The sequence below is a fragment of the Balaenoptera physalus genome, assembly GCF_965194825.1.
Source record: "Balaenoptera physalus genome assembly, chromosome: 12".
NCBI classification, from domain to species: domain Eukaryota; kingdom Metazoa; phylum Chordata; class Mammalia; order Artiodactyla; family Balaenopteridae; genus Balaenoptera; species Balaenoptera physalus.
This window is the reverse complement of record NC_138897.1, coordinates 88,590,313-88,606,091: the sequence shown is the minus strand read 5'-3', so window position 1 is coordinate 88,606,091 and position 15,779 is coordinate 88,590,313. Positions and strand designations below refer to the sequence as shown.

Genomic DNA, 15,779 nt, shown 5'->3' with positions numbered 1-15,779 from the left:
CACCCCCTTCCCCTTCAGTAACCATAAGTTTGTTTTCTGTGTCTACGAGTCTGTTTCTATTTTGTAAATAAGTTCGTTTGTATCATATTTTAGATTCCACATGTAAGTGATATCATATGATATTTGTCTTTCTCTGTCTGACTTACTTCACTTAGTATGATAATCTCTAGGTCCATCCATGTTGCTGCAAATGGTAGTATTTTATTCTTTGATATTCATAGTATTGCATTCTATGGCTGAGTAATATTCCATCATGTATATATACCACATCTTCTTTATCCATTAATCTGTTGATGGACACTTAGGTTGCGTCCATGTCTTGGCTATTGTAAATACTGCTGCTATGAACATTGGGGTGCATGTGTCTTTTTTTTAATTTTATTTATTTATTTTTGGCTGCATTGGGTCTTCGTTGCTGTGTGTGGGCCCCCTCTAGCTGCAGCGAGCGGGGGAGCTACTCTTCGTTGCGGTGCGTGGGCCTCTCACTACGGTGGCCTCTCCTTTTGCGGAGCATGGGCTCTAGGCGCACGGGCTCAGCAGTTGTGGCTTGCAGGCTCTAGAGCACAGGCTCAGTAGTTGTGGCACACGGGCCTAGCTGCCCTGCGGCATGTGGGATCCTCCCGGACCAGGGCTTGGACCTGTGTCCCCTGCATTGGCAGGCGGACCCTCAACCACTGTGCCACCAGGGAAGCCCCATGTGTCTTTTTGAATCAGAGTTTCCTCTGGATATATACCCAGGAGTGGGATTGCTGGATCATATGGTAACTCTATTTTTAGTTTTTTATGGAACCTCCATACTGTTCTCCATAGTGACTGCACCAATTTACATTCCCACCAACAGTGTAGGAGGGTTCCCTTTTCTCCACACCCTCTCCAGCATTTATTATTTGTAGACTTTTTGATGATGGCCATTCTGACTGGTGTGAGGTGATACCTCATTGTAGTTTTGATTTGCATTTCTCTAATAATTAGCGATATTGAGCATCTTTTCATGTGCCTGTTGGCCATCTGTATGTCTTCCTTAGAGAAACGTCTATTTAAGTCTTCTGCCCATTTTGTGATTGGATTTTTGTTTTTTTTAATATTGAGCTGTATGAGCTGTTTGTATATTTTAGAAATTAAGCCCTTGTCAGCCGCATCATTTGCAGATATTTTCTCCCATTCCATAGGTTGTCTTTTCATTTTGTTTATGGTTTCTTTTGCTGTGCAAAAGCTTATAAGTTTGATTAGGTCCCATTTGTTTCTTTTACTTCTTTTGCCTTGGGAGACTGAACTAAGAAAACATTGCTACAGTTTACATCAGAGAATGTTTTGCCTATGTTCTCTTCTAGAAGTTTTACGGTGTCATGTCTTATATTTAAGTCTTTAAGCCATTTTGAGTTTATTTTTATGTGTGGTTTGAGGGCTGGGGTAATACAGCTCTCCAGCTTTCCCAACACCACTTCCTGAAGAGATTGTCCCTTCTCCATTGTATATTCTTGCCTCCTTTGTTAAAGATTAATTGACCATAGGTGTGTGAATTTATTTCTGGGCTCTCTATTCTGTTCCACTGATCCATATGTCTTTTTTTGTGCCATTACCATGCTGTTTTGATTACTGTAGCTTTGTAGTATTGTCTGTAGTCTGGGAGGGTTACGCCCCCAGTTTAGTTCTTTTTCCTTAGGATTGCTTTGGCAATTCTGGATCTTTTGTAGTTCCATATAAATTTTAGGATTATTTGTTCTAGTTCTGTAAAAAATGCCATTGGTAATTTGATAGGGATTGCATTGAATCTGTAGATTGCTTTGGGTAGTATGGCCATTTTAACAATATTGATTCTTCCAATCCAAGAGCATGGGATATCTTTCCGTTTTTTGGAATCATCTTCAGTTTCCTTTTTCAGTGTTTTATAGTTCTCAGCATATAGCTCTTTCACCTCCTTGGTTAGGTTTATTCCTAGGTTTTTTTTTTTTGGATGTGATTTAATTTTATTTTTTTATTTATTTTATTTAATTTTATTTTCTTGGCCCTACCACATGGCTTGTAGGATCTTAGTTCCCTGACCTGGGATTGAACCTGGCCCCTTGGCAGTGAAAGCATGGAGTCCTAACCACTGGACTGTCAGGGAATTCCCTTGACGTGATTTTAAACAGAATTTTTTTTTTTTTTACTTTCTCTTTCTGATATTTCATTGTTAGTGTAAAGAAATACAACAGATTTCTGTATATTAATCTTGTATTCTGCTACCTTGCTGAATTCACTGATGAGTTCTAATAATTTTTGTGTGAAGTCTTTAGGGTTTTCTATGTAGAGTATCATGTCACCTACATATAATGACAATTTTACCTCCTCCCTTCCAATTTGGATACCTTTTATTTCTTTTTCTTGTCTGATTGCTGTGGCTAAGACTGCCAATACTGTGTTGAGTAAAAGTGGTGAGAGTGAGCATACTTGTTCCAGAATTTAGTGGGAAGGCTTTCAGCTTTTGGGTGTGGGTTTGTCATAAATGGGTTTATTATGTTGAGATATGTTCCCTTCTATACCCACTTTGGTGAGAATGTTTTATCGTGAATGGATATTGAATTTTATCAGATGCTTTTTCTACATCTGTTTAGATGATCATGTGGTTTTTGTCTTTTCTTTTGTTGATGTGGTGTTATCACATTGATTGATTTGCATATGTTGAACCATCCTTGCATCCCTGGAATGAATCCAACTTGATCATGGTGTATGATCCTTTTTACATGTTGTTGGATTTGGTTTGCTAATGAGTATTCTATTCTTTTCCCTCAAATTTATCATGCCAGCAATGTACATAAATAAAATCCCTTTGAGATCATCAATAAAGGGTTCCTGAGACCCAAAAGTTTGAAAATCACTATTACAGATCCACAAGAAAGGCTCCAATTAAAAAATGAGCCAAAGACAGGCATATCATTTTTAAAAATCCACACAAATGCACAATTAACATGGCAAAAAGTGAAGTTCCCTAATAAAGAAATGCAAATAAAATATAAGATACTATTCTGCTTATTAAATTGACAATTATAAACAGTACTATAAATAGCCTTTGAAGGGCAGTTTGGCGGAAGGTATCAAAACCCAATAAAAATTAAAAAATAAAGCTAAGTTAAAGGTAAAAAAAAAAATTTCCTTCTGACCATTTTTGGGAATATGGCCTATAGAAATTATTAAGAATGTGTCTGAAGATTTAGCTTCAATATTTTTATCATGGTTTTTTTTTTAATAATCTGAAAGTTCAAAAATAACCTAAAATCCAAATGATAGTTAGAAAAATCTTCCAATGGAAGAAAATCATGGATAATGCATTTTTTTCCCTCTAATTCCTCTAATTCAGTCTAAGGTAATAGAACCCTTAGAGTGCTTTGATGGCCACCTATTGCTTAATTTTATGAAACTGTCATTAATCTGACCCCGACTCCCTTTCCCCTAGGTAGTTTGTCCAGTGAATGCCAAATAATAACCAATCAGCATAGAGCACATTGAGTAATCGGTAGGTTTGTTCTTTCACCAAAAACATTTATAGCTTTTAGCTTTTAAAAATAGTTCCAGAGCACAGCAAGATAGAGAAGGGGAAGATTGGCCTAGATAATACAGAGGATAGCAGATGAACAGGATTGATTTCATTTTGGGCACTTTGCCCAGGACACTTTTAATAGAACATATAGTTAGTCTGGGGATTCTGAATCTGTGGTTATGTCAGGCTTACACATTTATTCTTTAAAAGGAAAAATTGCAAGTAATTAGATTCTAGGTACATTGGTATGACTTAAATTTTTTAAACTGTTTCTGTAATACAGCCATTGATAATTTGCTTTTTGTAGGCTGGATTCCTTAATATTAAAACTAACTCAGTCATGAATAGAAAAATATTTTGAACTTCCTTCCTCTAAAACACAATGTGTTCCTCATTTCTTTCAAAGTTTAAGTCAAGTTTAAAAAAGATGTCTAAACTAGGAATTAGAGGGTTATTTTTATGTGAAGAATTTTTAATCTTACTATTTTTAAGGACTTTGTATATTCAGGAATCAATCAAGTCTTTAAGAAAAAAAAAAAAAACCTAAATTTTAGAAATGTTCTCCTTCCTATTTTGCTACCTTACAATTTATAATACTGACCTTAGATTTAGCCTTTAAAATTAGGAGGTAAAATACCATATGATAATAGAGCTTGCATTGGGATAGTGGCTTTGAGTGAATTTTTTCCTTTTTTCTGTTTTCTAAAATTTCAGTAATACATTCATTACTTTCATTATTTATAAAACTATTTATAACCCCCCCCAATTATCCTTGTGAAGAATTGGGCATTTAAAAGGCTAAGATTATCAAAGAATTTTCTCATATTAGGTAATATGAAGGCTTTCTTTTGTTTTGAAGTGATGCGTTTAAGTATAATAAGCCAGATTCTTACCATGGACATTTTAAAAATAATGTAGTTAATAAAAGGTTGGAGCAGAAAAAATTATTTTATGTAGTAAAAATTCTTAGTACTAATGGTACATAAGAGAAAGTGATTTTTTTTATGTGTTATGTTCTGTTTCAGAAATACCAGAAAATTTTCGCATTTGCTTCTCATATTGAGCAATACTTTTAATGAGCCAGTGCCTTGGGACCTTTACACCTGCTGTTTCCTCTACTTGGAATGCTCTTCCTTGCTTCTTCCTCCTTCCTCTAATGTATTCCTGCTACTTCAGTCTTGGCTTAAATTATTTTTGAGAAACTTGTCAAAACCCACCTCCCTAAAATCCAACCCCACATTTCCTACCTTCATCACAACTCAGTTTAAACTCCTGTTATTTATTCTCAGGTCCCCTTCACTGCTTCATAATGTTCACCGTGGTTGTGAACATCAGTTCAATGTTTATTTCCCCCACTATTCCTTAAGCTTGATGAGGGCAGGACATGCGAGCATCTTGTTTAGAATTGTATTCTCTGCGTCTGGCACAGTGCCTAGTACATAATAGTTAATAAATAGTACTTGTCAAATGAATTCCTTTAAATATTCACTTCACTTGCTTTTCCAAACTCTTGTTGGTATTATTTAATAACGGGGTCTTTCCATTAGAGTAGTTATAACTTTAATATCATTAGTAGGTAAATAGCTGAATTAAGCAACTATGAGTTCCCACTAATTTGGAATATTTTTAGCTTTTTAACATTTGTGATGAACTTCAGATGCTTCATAGGGTATATGGTCACAGTACCTTTCTTAAATGATAAATAGTAGCTACAAGTGTTGACTATTCTGGTTGGCTATTTTAACCCCAGTAGATCCAGTGCCACCAAAATAGTACAGTACATAAGAGATATCATGATAAGACCCCAACCAGAAATGGTCTTCTGCTTTCTTATTCTTCTTTTTTAATATTTATTTATTTATTTATTTTGGCTGCGCCGGATCTTAGTTGCAGCATGAGCACTCTTAGTTGCGGCATGCAGACTCTTAGTTGCAGCATGCATGCGGGATCTAGTTCCCTGACCAGGGATCAAACCCCGGTCCCCTGCATTGGGAGCATGGATTGTTACCCACCGAACCACCAGGGAAGTCCCTTCTTCTTTTTAACCTTTTTACTTTTATAGTGTTGAAGTTTCTGTTTTCCTAATCCTTATTTGTAAAGCCCAAAATAAATAGCTTTTGTATAATGATTTACAATGTTTAATGGGTCCAAAAAATAAAAACATACACAAAGTATTTTAACTGAACAGTTAGTCTTTCCAACTTTTCTAATAAAACTAAGTTATTATTATATACTTGTGACCCACATGTAGGATGGTAGAAAAGAAAATTTTTCTAATACACTGAGGTTATATATGATATTTAGCAACTACTTTTCTACTTATTAAACTACATGTTGTGTTCTTTTACAGTTCAAACGATATGTCAGTAAACTTCGAAGCAAGAGTACAGTTTTCAAAAAGAAGCATCAGATAATAGCTGAATTTAAAGCTGAATTTGGTCTCTTGCAGAGGACAGAAGAACTTCTTAAGCAACGTCATGAAAATATTCAACATCAACTGGTAATACAGTGTTATCTTGGGGTTCTGAAAGTACAAATGCCAGGAGGTTTATAGGTTATAGCTTTTTACTGAGGTCATTGTTTTTATTAGAAAAACCATAAAATTATTCATTTTCTCTGATTAATTACAGAGATGACATAAAAGCCTATTTTTTGTATTTTACTGTAGCAGTAGGCACTAACTTTTTTATGTGTTCTGACTTTGGGGTAATTAATAGAAGTTGAATTCTATTAAGTAGGTTTTTCTTTTGGTTAGCTAGTTAATATGACCAAAATGATCATACCAAGAGATTGACTATAAAATAATTTATTTATCATGGCCTGCTGGGCAGAAATCTAAGCAGCCACTTCCATGGAGCTTTGGAAAGAAGTATCCAGGGAGGGTTCTATATGGAAGTTTGCCTGCAGGCTTGTTCCTTATATATTTGTGCCTTGGTTTTCAGAAAAAAGTTAAACCCAGAGAAATCCCTCTAGCAGCAAAGCTGTTCTCATCGTGGGTACCAGTTCCTCTGAGTTTTCTTGATTTGGCTTTTTTTTTTCTTTTACCCATGGGGAAATGATTTCATCAGGATGTTGGCTTACCAGCTAGCAATAATCTGGTAGAGGTGAATGAAATTTCAACCACTTGTAATTAGCTGGCAATATGAACTTTTCTGTCTCATTCTGTTGAATATTGTTTGCTTCTAGGGAACTTAAGATTGAAAATTTACAGTGCATCAAACATAGATTCTAACAGCGCTAAACATAGATTGTAACAGCACTTTTAAAATTGATATGTAGTAATTGCATTATTGCTCACTTTAAAGTATTTTCTCATTTTCATTGTGATTTCTTTGACCTATGGTTATTGCTTAAAACCAAACATTTGAGGATTTTCTAGTTACCTTTCTGTTACTGATTTCTAGCTTATTTCCGCTATAACCAGGAAACATACTCTGTGATTTCAGTCCTTTGAAATTTTTGAATGTTGCATTATGGCCCAGCATGTGGTCTGTTTTGATCATTGTTCCATGTGCAGTTGAGAAGAATATATATTCTGCAGTTGTTGGGGATGGTGTTCCATAAAAGTCAATTCAGTCCAGTATGTTAATCATGCTACTCAAATATTCCATGTTTCTTTTTTTTTTTTTAACATCTTTATTGGAGTATAATTGCTTTACAATGGTATGTTAGTTTCTGCTTTATAACAGAGTGAATCAGCTATACATATACATATATCCCCATATCTCCTCCCTCTTGCATCTCCCTCCCACCCTCCCTATCCCACCCCTCTAGGTGCTCACAAAGCTAATCTCCCTGTGCTATGCGGCTGCTTCCCACTAGCTCTCTATTTTACATTTGGTAGTGTATATATGTCCATGCCAGCCTCTCACTTCGTCCCAGCTTCCTCTTCCCCCTCCCCGTGTCCTCAAGTCCATTCTCTACATCTGCGCCTTTATTCCTGTCCTGCCACTAGGTTCTTCATAACCTTTTTTTTTTTTTTTTTAAGATTCCATATCTATGTGTTAGCATACAGTATTTGTTTTTCTCTTTCTGACTTACTTCACTCTGTATGACAGACTCTAGGTCCACCCACCTCACTACAAATAACTCAATTTTGTTTCTTTTTATGGCTGAGTAATATTCCATTGTATATATGTGCCACATCTTCTTTATCCATTCATCTGTCAATGTATACTTAGGTTGCTTCCATGTCCTGGCTATTGTAAATAAAGCTGCAATGAACATTCTGGTTCATGACTCTTTTTGAATTATAGTTTTCCAGGGTATATGCCCAGTAGTCGGATTTCTGGGTCGTATGGTAGTTCTACTTTTAGTTTTTTAAGGCACCTCCATACTGTTCTCCATACTGGCTGTATCAATTTACATTCCCACCAACAGTGCAGGAGGGCTCCCTTTTCTCCACACCCTCTCAAGCATTTATTGTTTCTAGATTTTTTGATGATGGCCATTCTGACTGGTGTGAGGTGATACCTCATTGTAGTTTTGATTTGCATTTCTCTAATGATTAGTGATGTTGAGCATTCTTTCACGTGTTTGTTGGCTATCTGTATATCTTCTTTGGAGAAATGTCTATTTAGGTCTTCTGCCCATTTTTGGATTGGGTTGTTTGTCTTTTTGATATTGAGCTGCATGAGCTGCTTGTAAATTTTGGAGATTAATCCTTTGTCAGTTGCTTCATTTGCAAATATTTTCTCCCTTTCTGAGGGCTGTCTTTTCGTCTTGTTTATGGTTTCCTTTGCTGTGCAAAAGCTTTTAAGTTTCATTAGGTCCCATTTGTTTACTTTTGTTTTTATTTTCATTTCTCTAGGAGGTGGGTCAAAAAGGATCTTGCTGTGATTTATGTCATAGAGTGTTCTGCCTATGTTTTCCTCTAGGAGTTTTATAGTGTCTGGCCTTACATTTTGGTCTTTAATCCATTTTGAGTTTATTTTTGTGTATGGTGTTAGGGAGTGTTCTAATTTCATTCTTTTACATGTAGCTGTCCAGTTTTCCCAGCACCACTTATTGAAGAGGCTGTCTTTTCTCCATTGTGTATTCTTGCCTCCTTTATCAAAAATAAGGTGACCATATGTGTGTGGGTTTATCTCTGGGCTTTCTATCCTGTTCCATTGATCTATATTTCTCTTTTTGTGCCAGTACCATACTGTCTTGATTACTGTAGCTTTGTAGTATAGTCTGAAGTCAGGGAGCCTGATTCCTCCAGCGCCGTTTTTCTTTCTCAAGATTGCTTTGGCTATTCGGGGTCTTTTTCTTTCCATACAAATTGTGAAATTTTTTTGTTGTAGTTCTGTGAAAAATGCCATTGGTAGTTTGATAGGGATTGCATTGAATCTGTAGATTGCTTTGGGTAGTATAGTCACTTTCACAATGTTGATTCTTCCAATCCAAGAATATGGTATATCTCTCCATCTGTTGGTATCATCTTTAATTTCTTTCATCAGTGTCTTATAGTTTTCTGCATATAGGTCTTTTGTCTCCCTAGGTAGGTTTATTCCTAGGTATTTTGTTCTTTTTGTTGCAATGGTAAATGGGAGTGTTTCCTTAATTTCTTTTTCAGATTTTTCATCATTAGTGAATAAGAATGCAAGAGATTCCTGTGCATTAATTTTGTATCCTTCTACTTTACCAAATTCATTGATTAGCTCTAGTAGTTTTCTGGTGGCATCTTTAGGATTCTCTATGTATAGTATCATGTCATCTGCAAACAGTGACAGCTTTACTTCTTCTTTTCTGATTTGGATTCCTTTTATTTCTTTTTCTTCTCTGATTGCTGTGGCTAAAACTTCCAAAACTATGTTGAATAATAGTGGTGAGAGTGGGCAACCTTGTCTTGTTCCTGATCTTAGTGGAAATAGTTTCAGTTTTCCACCATTGAGAATGATGTTGGCTGTGGGTTTGTCATATATGGCCTTTATTATGTTGAGATAAGTTCCCTCTGTGCCTACTTTCTGGAGGGTTTTTGTCATAAATGGGTGTTGAATTTTGTCAAAAGCTCTTTCTGCATCTATTGAGATGATCATATGGTTTTTATCCTTCAACTTGTTAATATGGTGTATCACATTGATTGATTTGCGTATATTGAAGAATCCTTGCATTCCTGGGATAAACCCCACTTGGTCATGGTGTATGATCCTTTTAATGTGCTGTTGGATTCTGTTTGCTAGTATTTTGTTGAGGATTTTGCAACTATGTTCATCAGTGATACTGGCCTGTAGTTTTCTTTCTTTGTGACATCTTTGTCTAGTTTTGGTATCAGGGTGATGGTGGCCTCATAGAATGAGTTTGGGAGTGTTCCTCCCTCTGCTATATTTTGGAAGAGTTTGAGAAGGATAGGTGTTAGCTCTTCTCTAAATGTTTGATAGAATTCGCCTGTGAAGCCATCTGGTCCTGGGCTTTTGTTTGTTGGAAGATTTTTAATCACAGTCTAAGTTTCAGTGCTTGTGATTGGTCTGTTTATATTTTCTATTTCTTCCTGGTTCAATCTTGGAAGGTTTTGCTTTTCTAAGAATTTGTCCATTTCCTCCAGGTTGTCCATTTTATTGGCATATAGTTGCTTGTAGTAATCTCTCATGAACCTTTGTATTTCTGCAGTGTCAATTGTTACTTCTCCTTTTTCATTTCTAATTCTGTTGATTTGAGTTTTCTCCCTTTTTTTCTTGATGAGTCTGGCTAATGGTTTATCAATTTTGTTTATCTTCTCAAAGGACCAGCTTTTAGTTTTATTGATCTTTGCTATTGTTTCCTTCATTTCTTTTTCATTTATTTCTTATCTGATATTTATGATTTCTTTCCTTCTGCTAACCTTGGGGTTTTTTTTGTTCTTCTTTCTCTATTTGCTTTAGGTGTAAGGTTAGGTTGTTTATTTGAGATGTTTCTTGTTTCTTGAGGTAGGATTGTATTGCTATAAACTTCCCTCTTAGAACTGCTTTTGCTGCATCCCATAGGTTTTGGGTTGTCGTGTTTCTATTGTCATGTATTTCTAGGTATTTTTGATTTCTTCAGTGATCTCTTGGTTATCAAGTAGTGTATCGTTTAGCCTCCATGTATTCATGTTTCTATTTATATTTTCATCTGCTTATTCCATCAGTTATTGAAAAAGATGTTTTAAAATATCTATGATCTTTATCCTTTTAGTTCCATCAGTTTTTGCTTTACATCTTTTCTTTTTTTTGTTGTTTTTTTAAAATTTATTTTTATTTATTTATGGCTGTGTTGGGTCTTTGTTTCTGTGCAAGGGCTTTCTCTAGTTGTGGCAAGCAGGGGCCACTCTTCATCGCGGTGCACAGGCCTCTCACTATCGCGGCCTCTCTTGTTGCGGAGCACAGGCTCCAGACGCGCAGGCTCAGTAATTGTGGCTCATGGGCCCAGTTGCTCCGCGGCATGTGGGATCTTCCCAGACCAGGGCTCGAACCTGTGTCACCTGCATTGGCAGGCAGATTCTCAACCACAGTGCCACCAGGGAAGCCCCTGCTTTACATTTTTTCTTAAGCTGGGTTCCTTAGAAGCAGAGCCTGAGAGGGGAATACTTGGTGCAAGTGATTTACTGAGGGAGGGAGTACCTTCAGAAGAAGGGGAATGAGGGAAACAGATGGAGCAGCAGAAAAAAGCCAAGCAAGGATGTATTCCCGACTGAAAACAGCTTCATTTTGATTCCATGAGGAACTTTGGAGCACACATTGCACCATGGAGTTGATTCCACCTTGAGGCAAGGGGGCTGGCCTTTTATACTCCCATATCAGTCAGTCATTGGCTATGGCATGGTATAACCTCCTAGATGAGGCAGCCCCCATTGGGCTAAGGGCATGTTCTGGAGAAGGGGGCATCTGTGAGCCATTAGCAGTCAACACTCATTGCAGCTTGCAGATGAGGTTTGAATAGAGCACCAACAACATCCACTATAAGCCACCCCTTGTACTACTGAGATCTACTTGTTTCTCACATTAAAGTCACTCCATTCTGGTATAGTTTATACAGGATTACAGTTGGTCAAAATTTCTAGGAAAACAGGAGGGTTAGGAGGACAAATTAAAACTCTCTTTGCTTCATTTGATCCCAAGGACATAATTGATACTCAATATCTCCTTCCTCTACCATCCATCCTAGATTCCCCACACCTTTGGCTAGCACCTCCAGTGGTCTATCAGGGGTCCCCAACTCCCAGGCCATGGACCGGTACTGGTCTGCAGGCTGTTAGGAACTGGGCCACACAGCAGAAGGTCAGCGGTGGGCGAGCCAGCGAAGCTTCATCTGCCGCTCCCCGTCACTGGCATTATCTCCTGAGCCATCCCCCCCACCCCCACCCTCCACCGTCTGTGGAAAAATTGTCTTCCGCGAACCCGGTCCCTGGTGCCGAAAAGGTTGGGACTGCTGGATGACTTACTTGGTGGGATGACTCAGTCCCTCATCCTTAAGAGGTATGAGATTCTAGTACAATGCCCTTATCAGGCTGTGGTTGCTGAACTTACCCATTTAGTGTTAAAACTGGGCATGAGAGTACCAAGGTATGCCCTAATGGATCACCTGAATGCCAAACTTATTCCTATCTGTCCCTCATTATATAGCAGCATCTGTATATCCTTAACATGTTCTGCCAATAAATCGCTCTTTTCTTTGCCTGCTGGTCTGTGGGCATGACGAGCCCAAGTGACAAGATGGTAGGCAGAGCATGAAGTTTAAAGGGCCTCTCAATGTGCCTTCTGGTGGAATCATGTGCCTTATGGAAACCAGAACATTTATACCCACAGAGCCTAAAGTTGTCAAGAAGGGAAGCATAATTCCCTGTGGATGAGTGGGAATTCTGGTGAGTGATAACACTCATACTTTCATCTCATGGTTCCAAGACCCATGTATTTTTGGGTCTTTGGATCTATTTGGAACACAACACCATGTAATGGGCATTGGTTTAAGATATACACTCCATCATGAAGAATAGAACTTATCTTCACAGGCCATCAGTTCCAAGCTGGTACCTTAGCTGTACATTCATAGGGCCCTTCCACTATTCAGTCAGGCCATTAGCTTTCTGGATGGTGTGTGGTACAGTGACTGAATCCTGTGGTCATGTTCCCATCACCATACCTACTTTGCCATAAAGTAGGTCCCTTGGTCTCAGGTGATATTATGAGGGATTCCACATTAGTAGACCAGACATTCTGAGCCTTTGGATAGTGGTGCTGCCTAAAGCACTGTGGGCAAGAAAAGCAAACCCTTACCCAGAATATGGGTCATTCTCATTCAGGATGAAGTGTTGTTCTTTTCAAGGTAGAAAGAATGTGGTGTTATCAAATTGCCACTAAGGGGATGATCAGTTTCCTCAAGGGATGATTCCATACCCAGAATTCAGGATTGGTCTCTGTTGCTGCCAGCTCAGACACTTGGCAGTAGCATTAGCTAGATGAGCATTAGTGAGAGAGCCCATGTTATTTGGTCCATACTTAGCCTCCATCTCTGCCAACATAGCCATTCTGTTCATGAGCCCATTGTCCACACACTGGGTGGCCAATGACAGAGGCTGGCTGACATCTACTGTCAGCCTTTTTTGGCCTTTTTGGAAAGGCCAAATCATCCTTTCCACTCGGCTGCTGAGTGCCTCTTCTGCTGTGGACATTGTCCAGTGGCCATACACATGTGATGAAGAGATCTTCACACTTAGTGTTAACTCTTATAGGTCCATCCAGATGCCTCTTCCTGAGACCTCCTTGTCCCCAGTCATTCAGCCTTGCTATCTTGCTTCCTCCAGGCCCCTGACCAACAAGCTAAGCCATTTGCCACTGCCCAGAAGATAAAAGATAATCTGGGGTTTTAAGGTTCTCAAGTGAGCCTATCCAGTTATCCCCATTTCATACTCAGCACCCTTTCCCTTCCTTATGAGAGCCCTGACTTTGACGTAGGATATATTCAGCCTTCTCTGAAGTTTTGCCAGTCTTACAATTTAAGTCCTGTCCGTGGTTTTCAGCTCTCTCTGCCCCGTAGCCACAGGAAATGAGGGTTTCTTTAAAGCTCCTAAGGAGGTTCTCTGACTTATCACTTTGCTTTAAATTACTGATTAATGGATTTGAGCCTGTCATTTGAGCTTAGCAACAGCCACCCCAATTTCATAGTCCTTATAGTTACTATTTCTTCACGCTTCTCGGACACCAGCAACACTGTACCAGCTAGTATGTTCCTGTGATGGTTCAGGTCCTCCAAGAAGCATACGCCCAGATTGGATTAGATGTACAAGAGATTTATTGGAGGAAGCCTTTGTGAAGGGCAAAGGGAATTGAGCCGCAGACGGCAGGGAAAGCCTTTAGGCTCTAAATGCCTTTAGGCTCTTCTGTGAAGGAAGAAGAAGGAAGGAGGATTGGAGAGGAAGAGCCTTAGGCTGTAAGCACAGTTTTAAGGAAGTTTTGGTTGGGATGATGGGGAGTTCCTGAGCCAGTCACCAATTAGAGGAGTTCCCTGTCAGGCAGGAATGGGTCAGCCTCTAGCTGGGAACAGCCTGGGGGAAACATGGCCTTGGTGTGAACGTGATGGTGAATCCAGAGGGGCAGCAGTTATGCCTGTCAGTCAACTTTATTCCTCTCAGCAAACTCTCTTGAAGGAGATTCAAGCCATCCATTGTCATGCCCACCATAATCCCTTCCACCTATATTCTGCCCTAGTTCACCAGTCTTAGCAATTGTACTGCTATAACATGCCTAGGACTAACGATACTCTGCTTGCCCCCAATGATAGGGCTCTCAGTTGCATTCACCCGGTGAGTGATCCTACCCTAGAAGCCCATCCTTGTAGTTTGGTCAGGTTCTCTAGAAGCAGAACCTGAAACAAGAATTCTTATTCCTCCCCATATGATTAATTCAGTGAGTGCTCTTAGGAAAAAAGAAGTAAAGGAAACAGGATGAAGCAGGAGGAAAAAGTGGATTCAGTTGGAGTCCAATTTCATTCTGATTGCGTAAGGAGCTCTGGAGCATAAATTGCATCACAAAGTTGGTCTCATCTTTAGGCAAGAGGGCTACCCCTTTGGACCCCTGTGTCAGTCAGTAATTTGCTATGGACCCTCTTACTACCACCCAAGAGTGGTGTGATACAGTTCCTGTTCAACCAAGGGTACACTTTGAAGAAGGGACAGCTGTAAACCATCAAAATACCGACTCTCACAACAGCTAGGGGATGGGTACACTGACACAATAAGCAGATCAGGGCAGAGCACCCACAGTATCCACGGAAAATATCCTGAGATTAGTCCATACAGATTCATTTTAGTTATCTTCCTATTGGCAGTGTTTGACATAGTTCATAACTCCCTCTTCCTGTAAAATTTTTCTTTGCTTGTCTTCTAGCACACTGCACTCTCCTTGTTTTTCCCTTACTAACACTCCTGTTCCTACTCCATGGCGGATTTCTTCTCATTTCTCCAAAGCCTAGATGTTTGAGTTCCCCAGGCTTAGGCCTTGGATCTCTTCTCTACCATCACTCCCATGGTGATCTTATTCTCTTATGGCTTTAAAGACTTTGTCTATGCAGACAACTCACAAATTTGTATCTCCAGCCTAGATTGCTTCTCAAATTCCAGTCTTGTGTATGTAACATCCTGAACTCTCTTGGATTTCTACTAGAGATTTCAGATTTTTAACACGTCCAAAACTAAACTTCTGATCTTTACTACTCCCTCACCTGTTCCTCCCAAGTCCTCCTCAACTCAACAAATGGGCGCTCCATCCTCTCAGTTCTTCAGGCTGAAAACCTTGGAGTCATTCTTTACCCCTCACTTTCCCTCACACCCTACATCTAACCTGTCATAATATCTTGTTGAATCTGTCTTCAAAATATATACAGAACCACTTCTCATCACCTCTGCTGCCCCCACCTGATTCATGCTACCATCATCTCTAACTTGAATTATTGGAATAGTCTTCTAACTGGCTTCTCTGCCGCTACCCTTGCCCCTCTATAGTTTGATCTCAGCACAGATGTTAAAAGTTTTCATTTAAAAATTCCTTTACTCTGGGGACTTCCCTGGCGGTCCAGTAGTTAAGACTCTGCACTTCCAATGCAGAGAGCACAGGTGCGATCCCTGGTTGGGGAGCTAAGATCCCACATGCCACACGGTGCGGCCAAAAAACAAAATTCCTTTACTCTGAATCTTCCAGCAAGCCTCCCATTGCATTTAAAATAAGTCCAAGCTCTTTCACTAGCCTAAAACATAAGATAACGATATAATTTATCATCTAAACTAGGACACATTTGAGAATGCAAAAGACAATAGATGTAAGCTGAG

At 38.9% G+C, this 15,779-nt stretch overlaps 1 protein-coding gene across 9 annotated transcripts in view; it reads left to right on the top strand.

The window, feature by feature from the left end:
- IFT81 (intraflagellar transport 81) overlaps positions 1–15,779 on the top strand; it is a 193,680-nt gene that overhangs the window by 149,521 nt on the left and 28,380 nt on the right. For 8 of the 9 annotated variants that reach the window (XM_082418063.1, XM_082418066.1, XM_082418062.1 and 5 more), the window contains one exon: positions 5,868–6,017. In XM_082418063.1, the coding sequence (XP_082274189.1) occupies positions 5,868–6,017 (150 nt within the window). The remainder of the gene's footprint in view (positions 1–5,867; positions 6,018–15,779) is intronic. The other variant, XM_082418065.1, reaches the window with a different exon arrangement.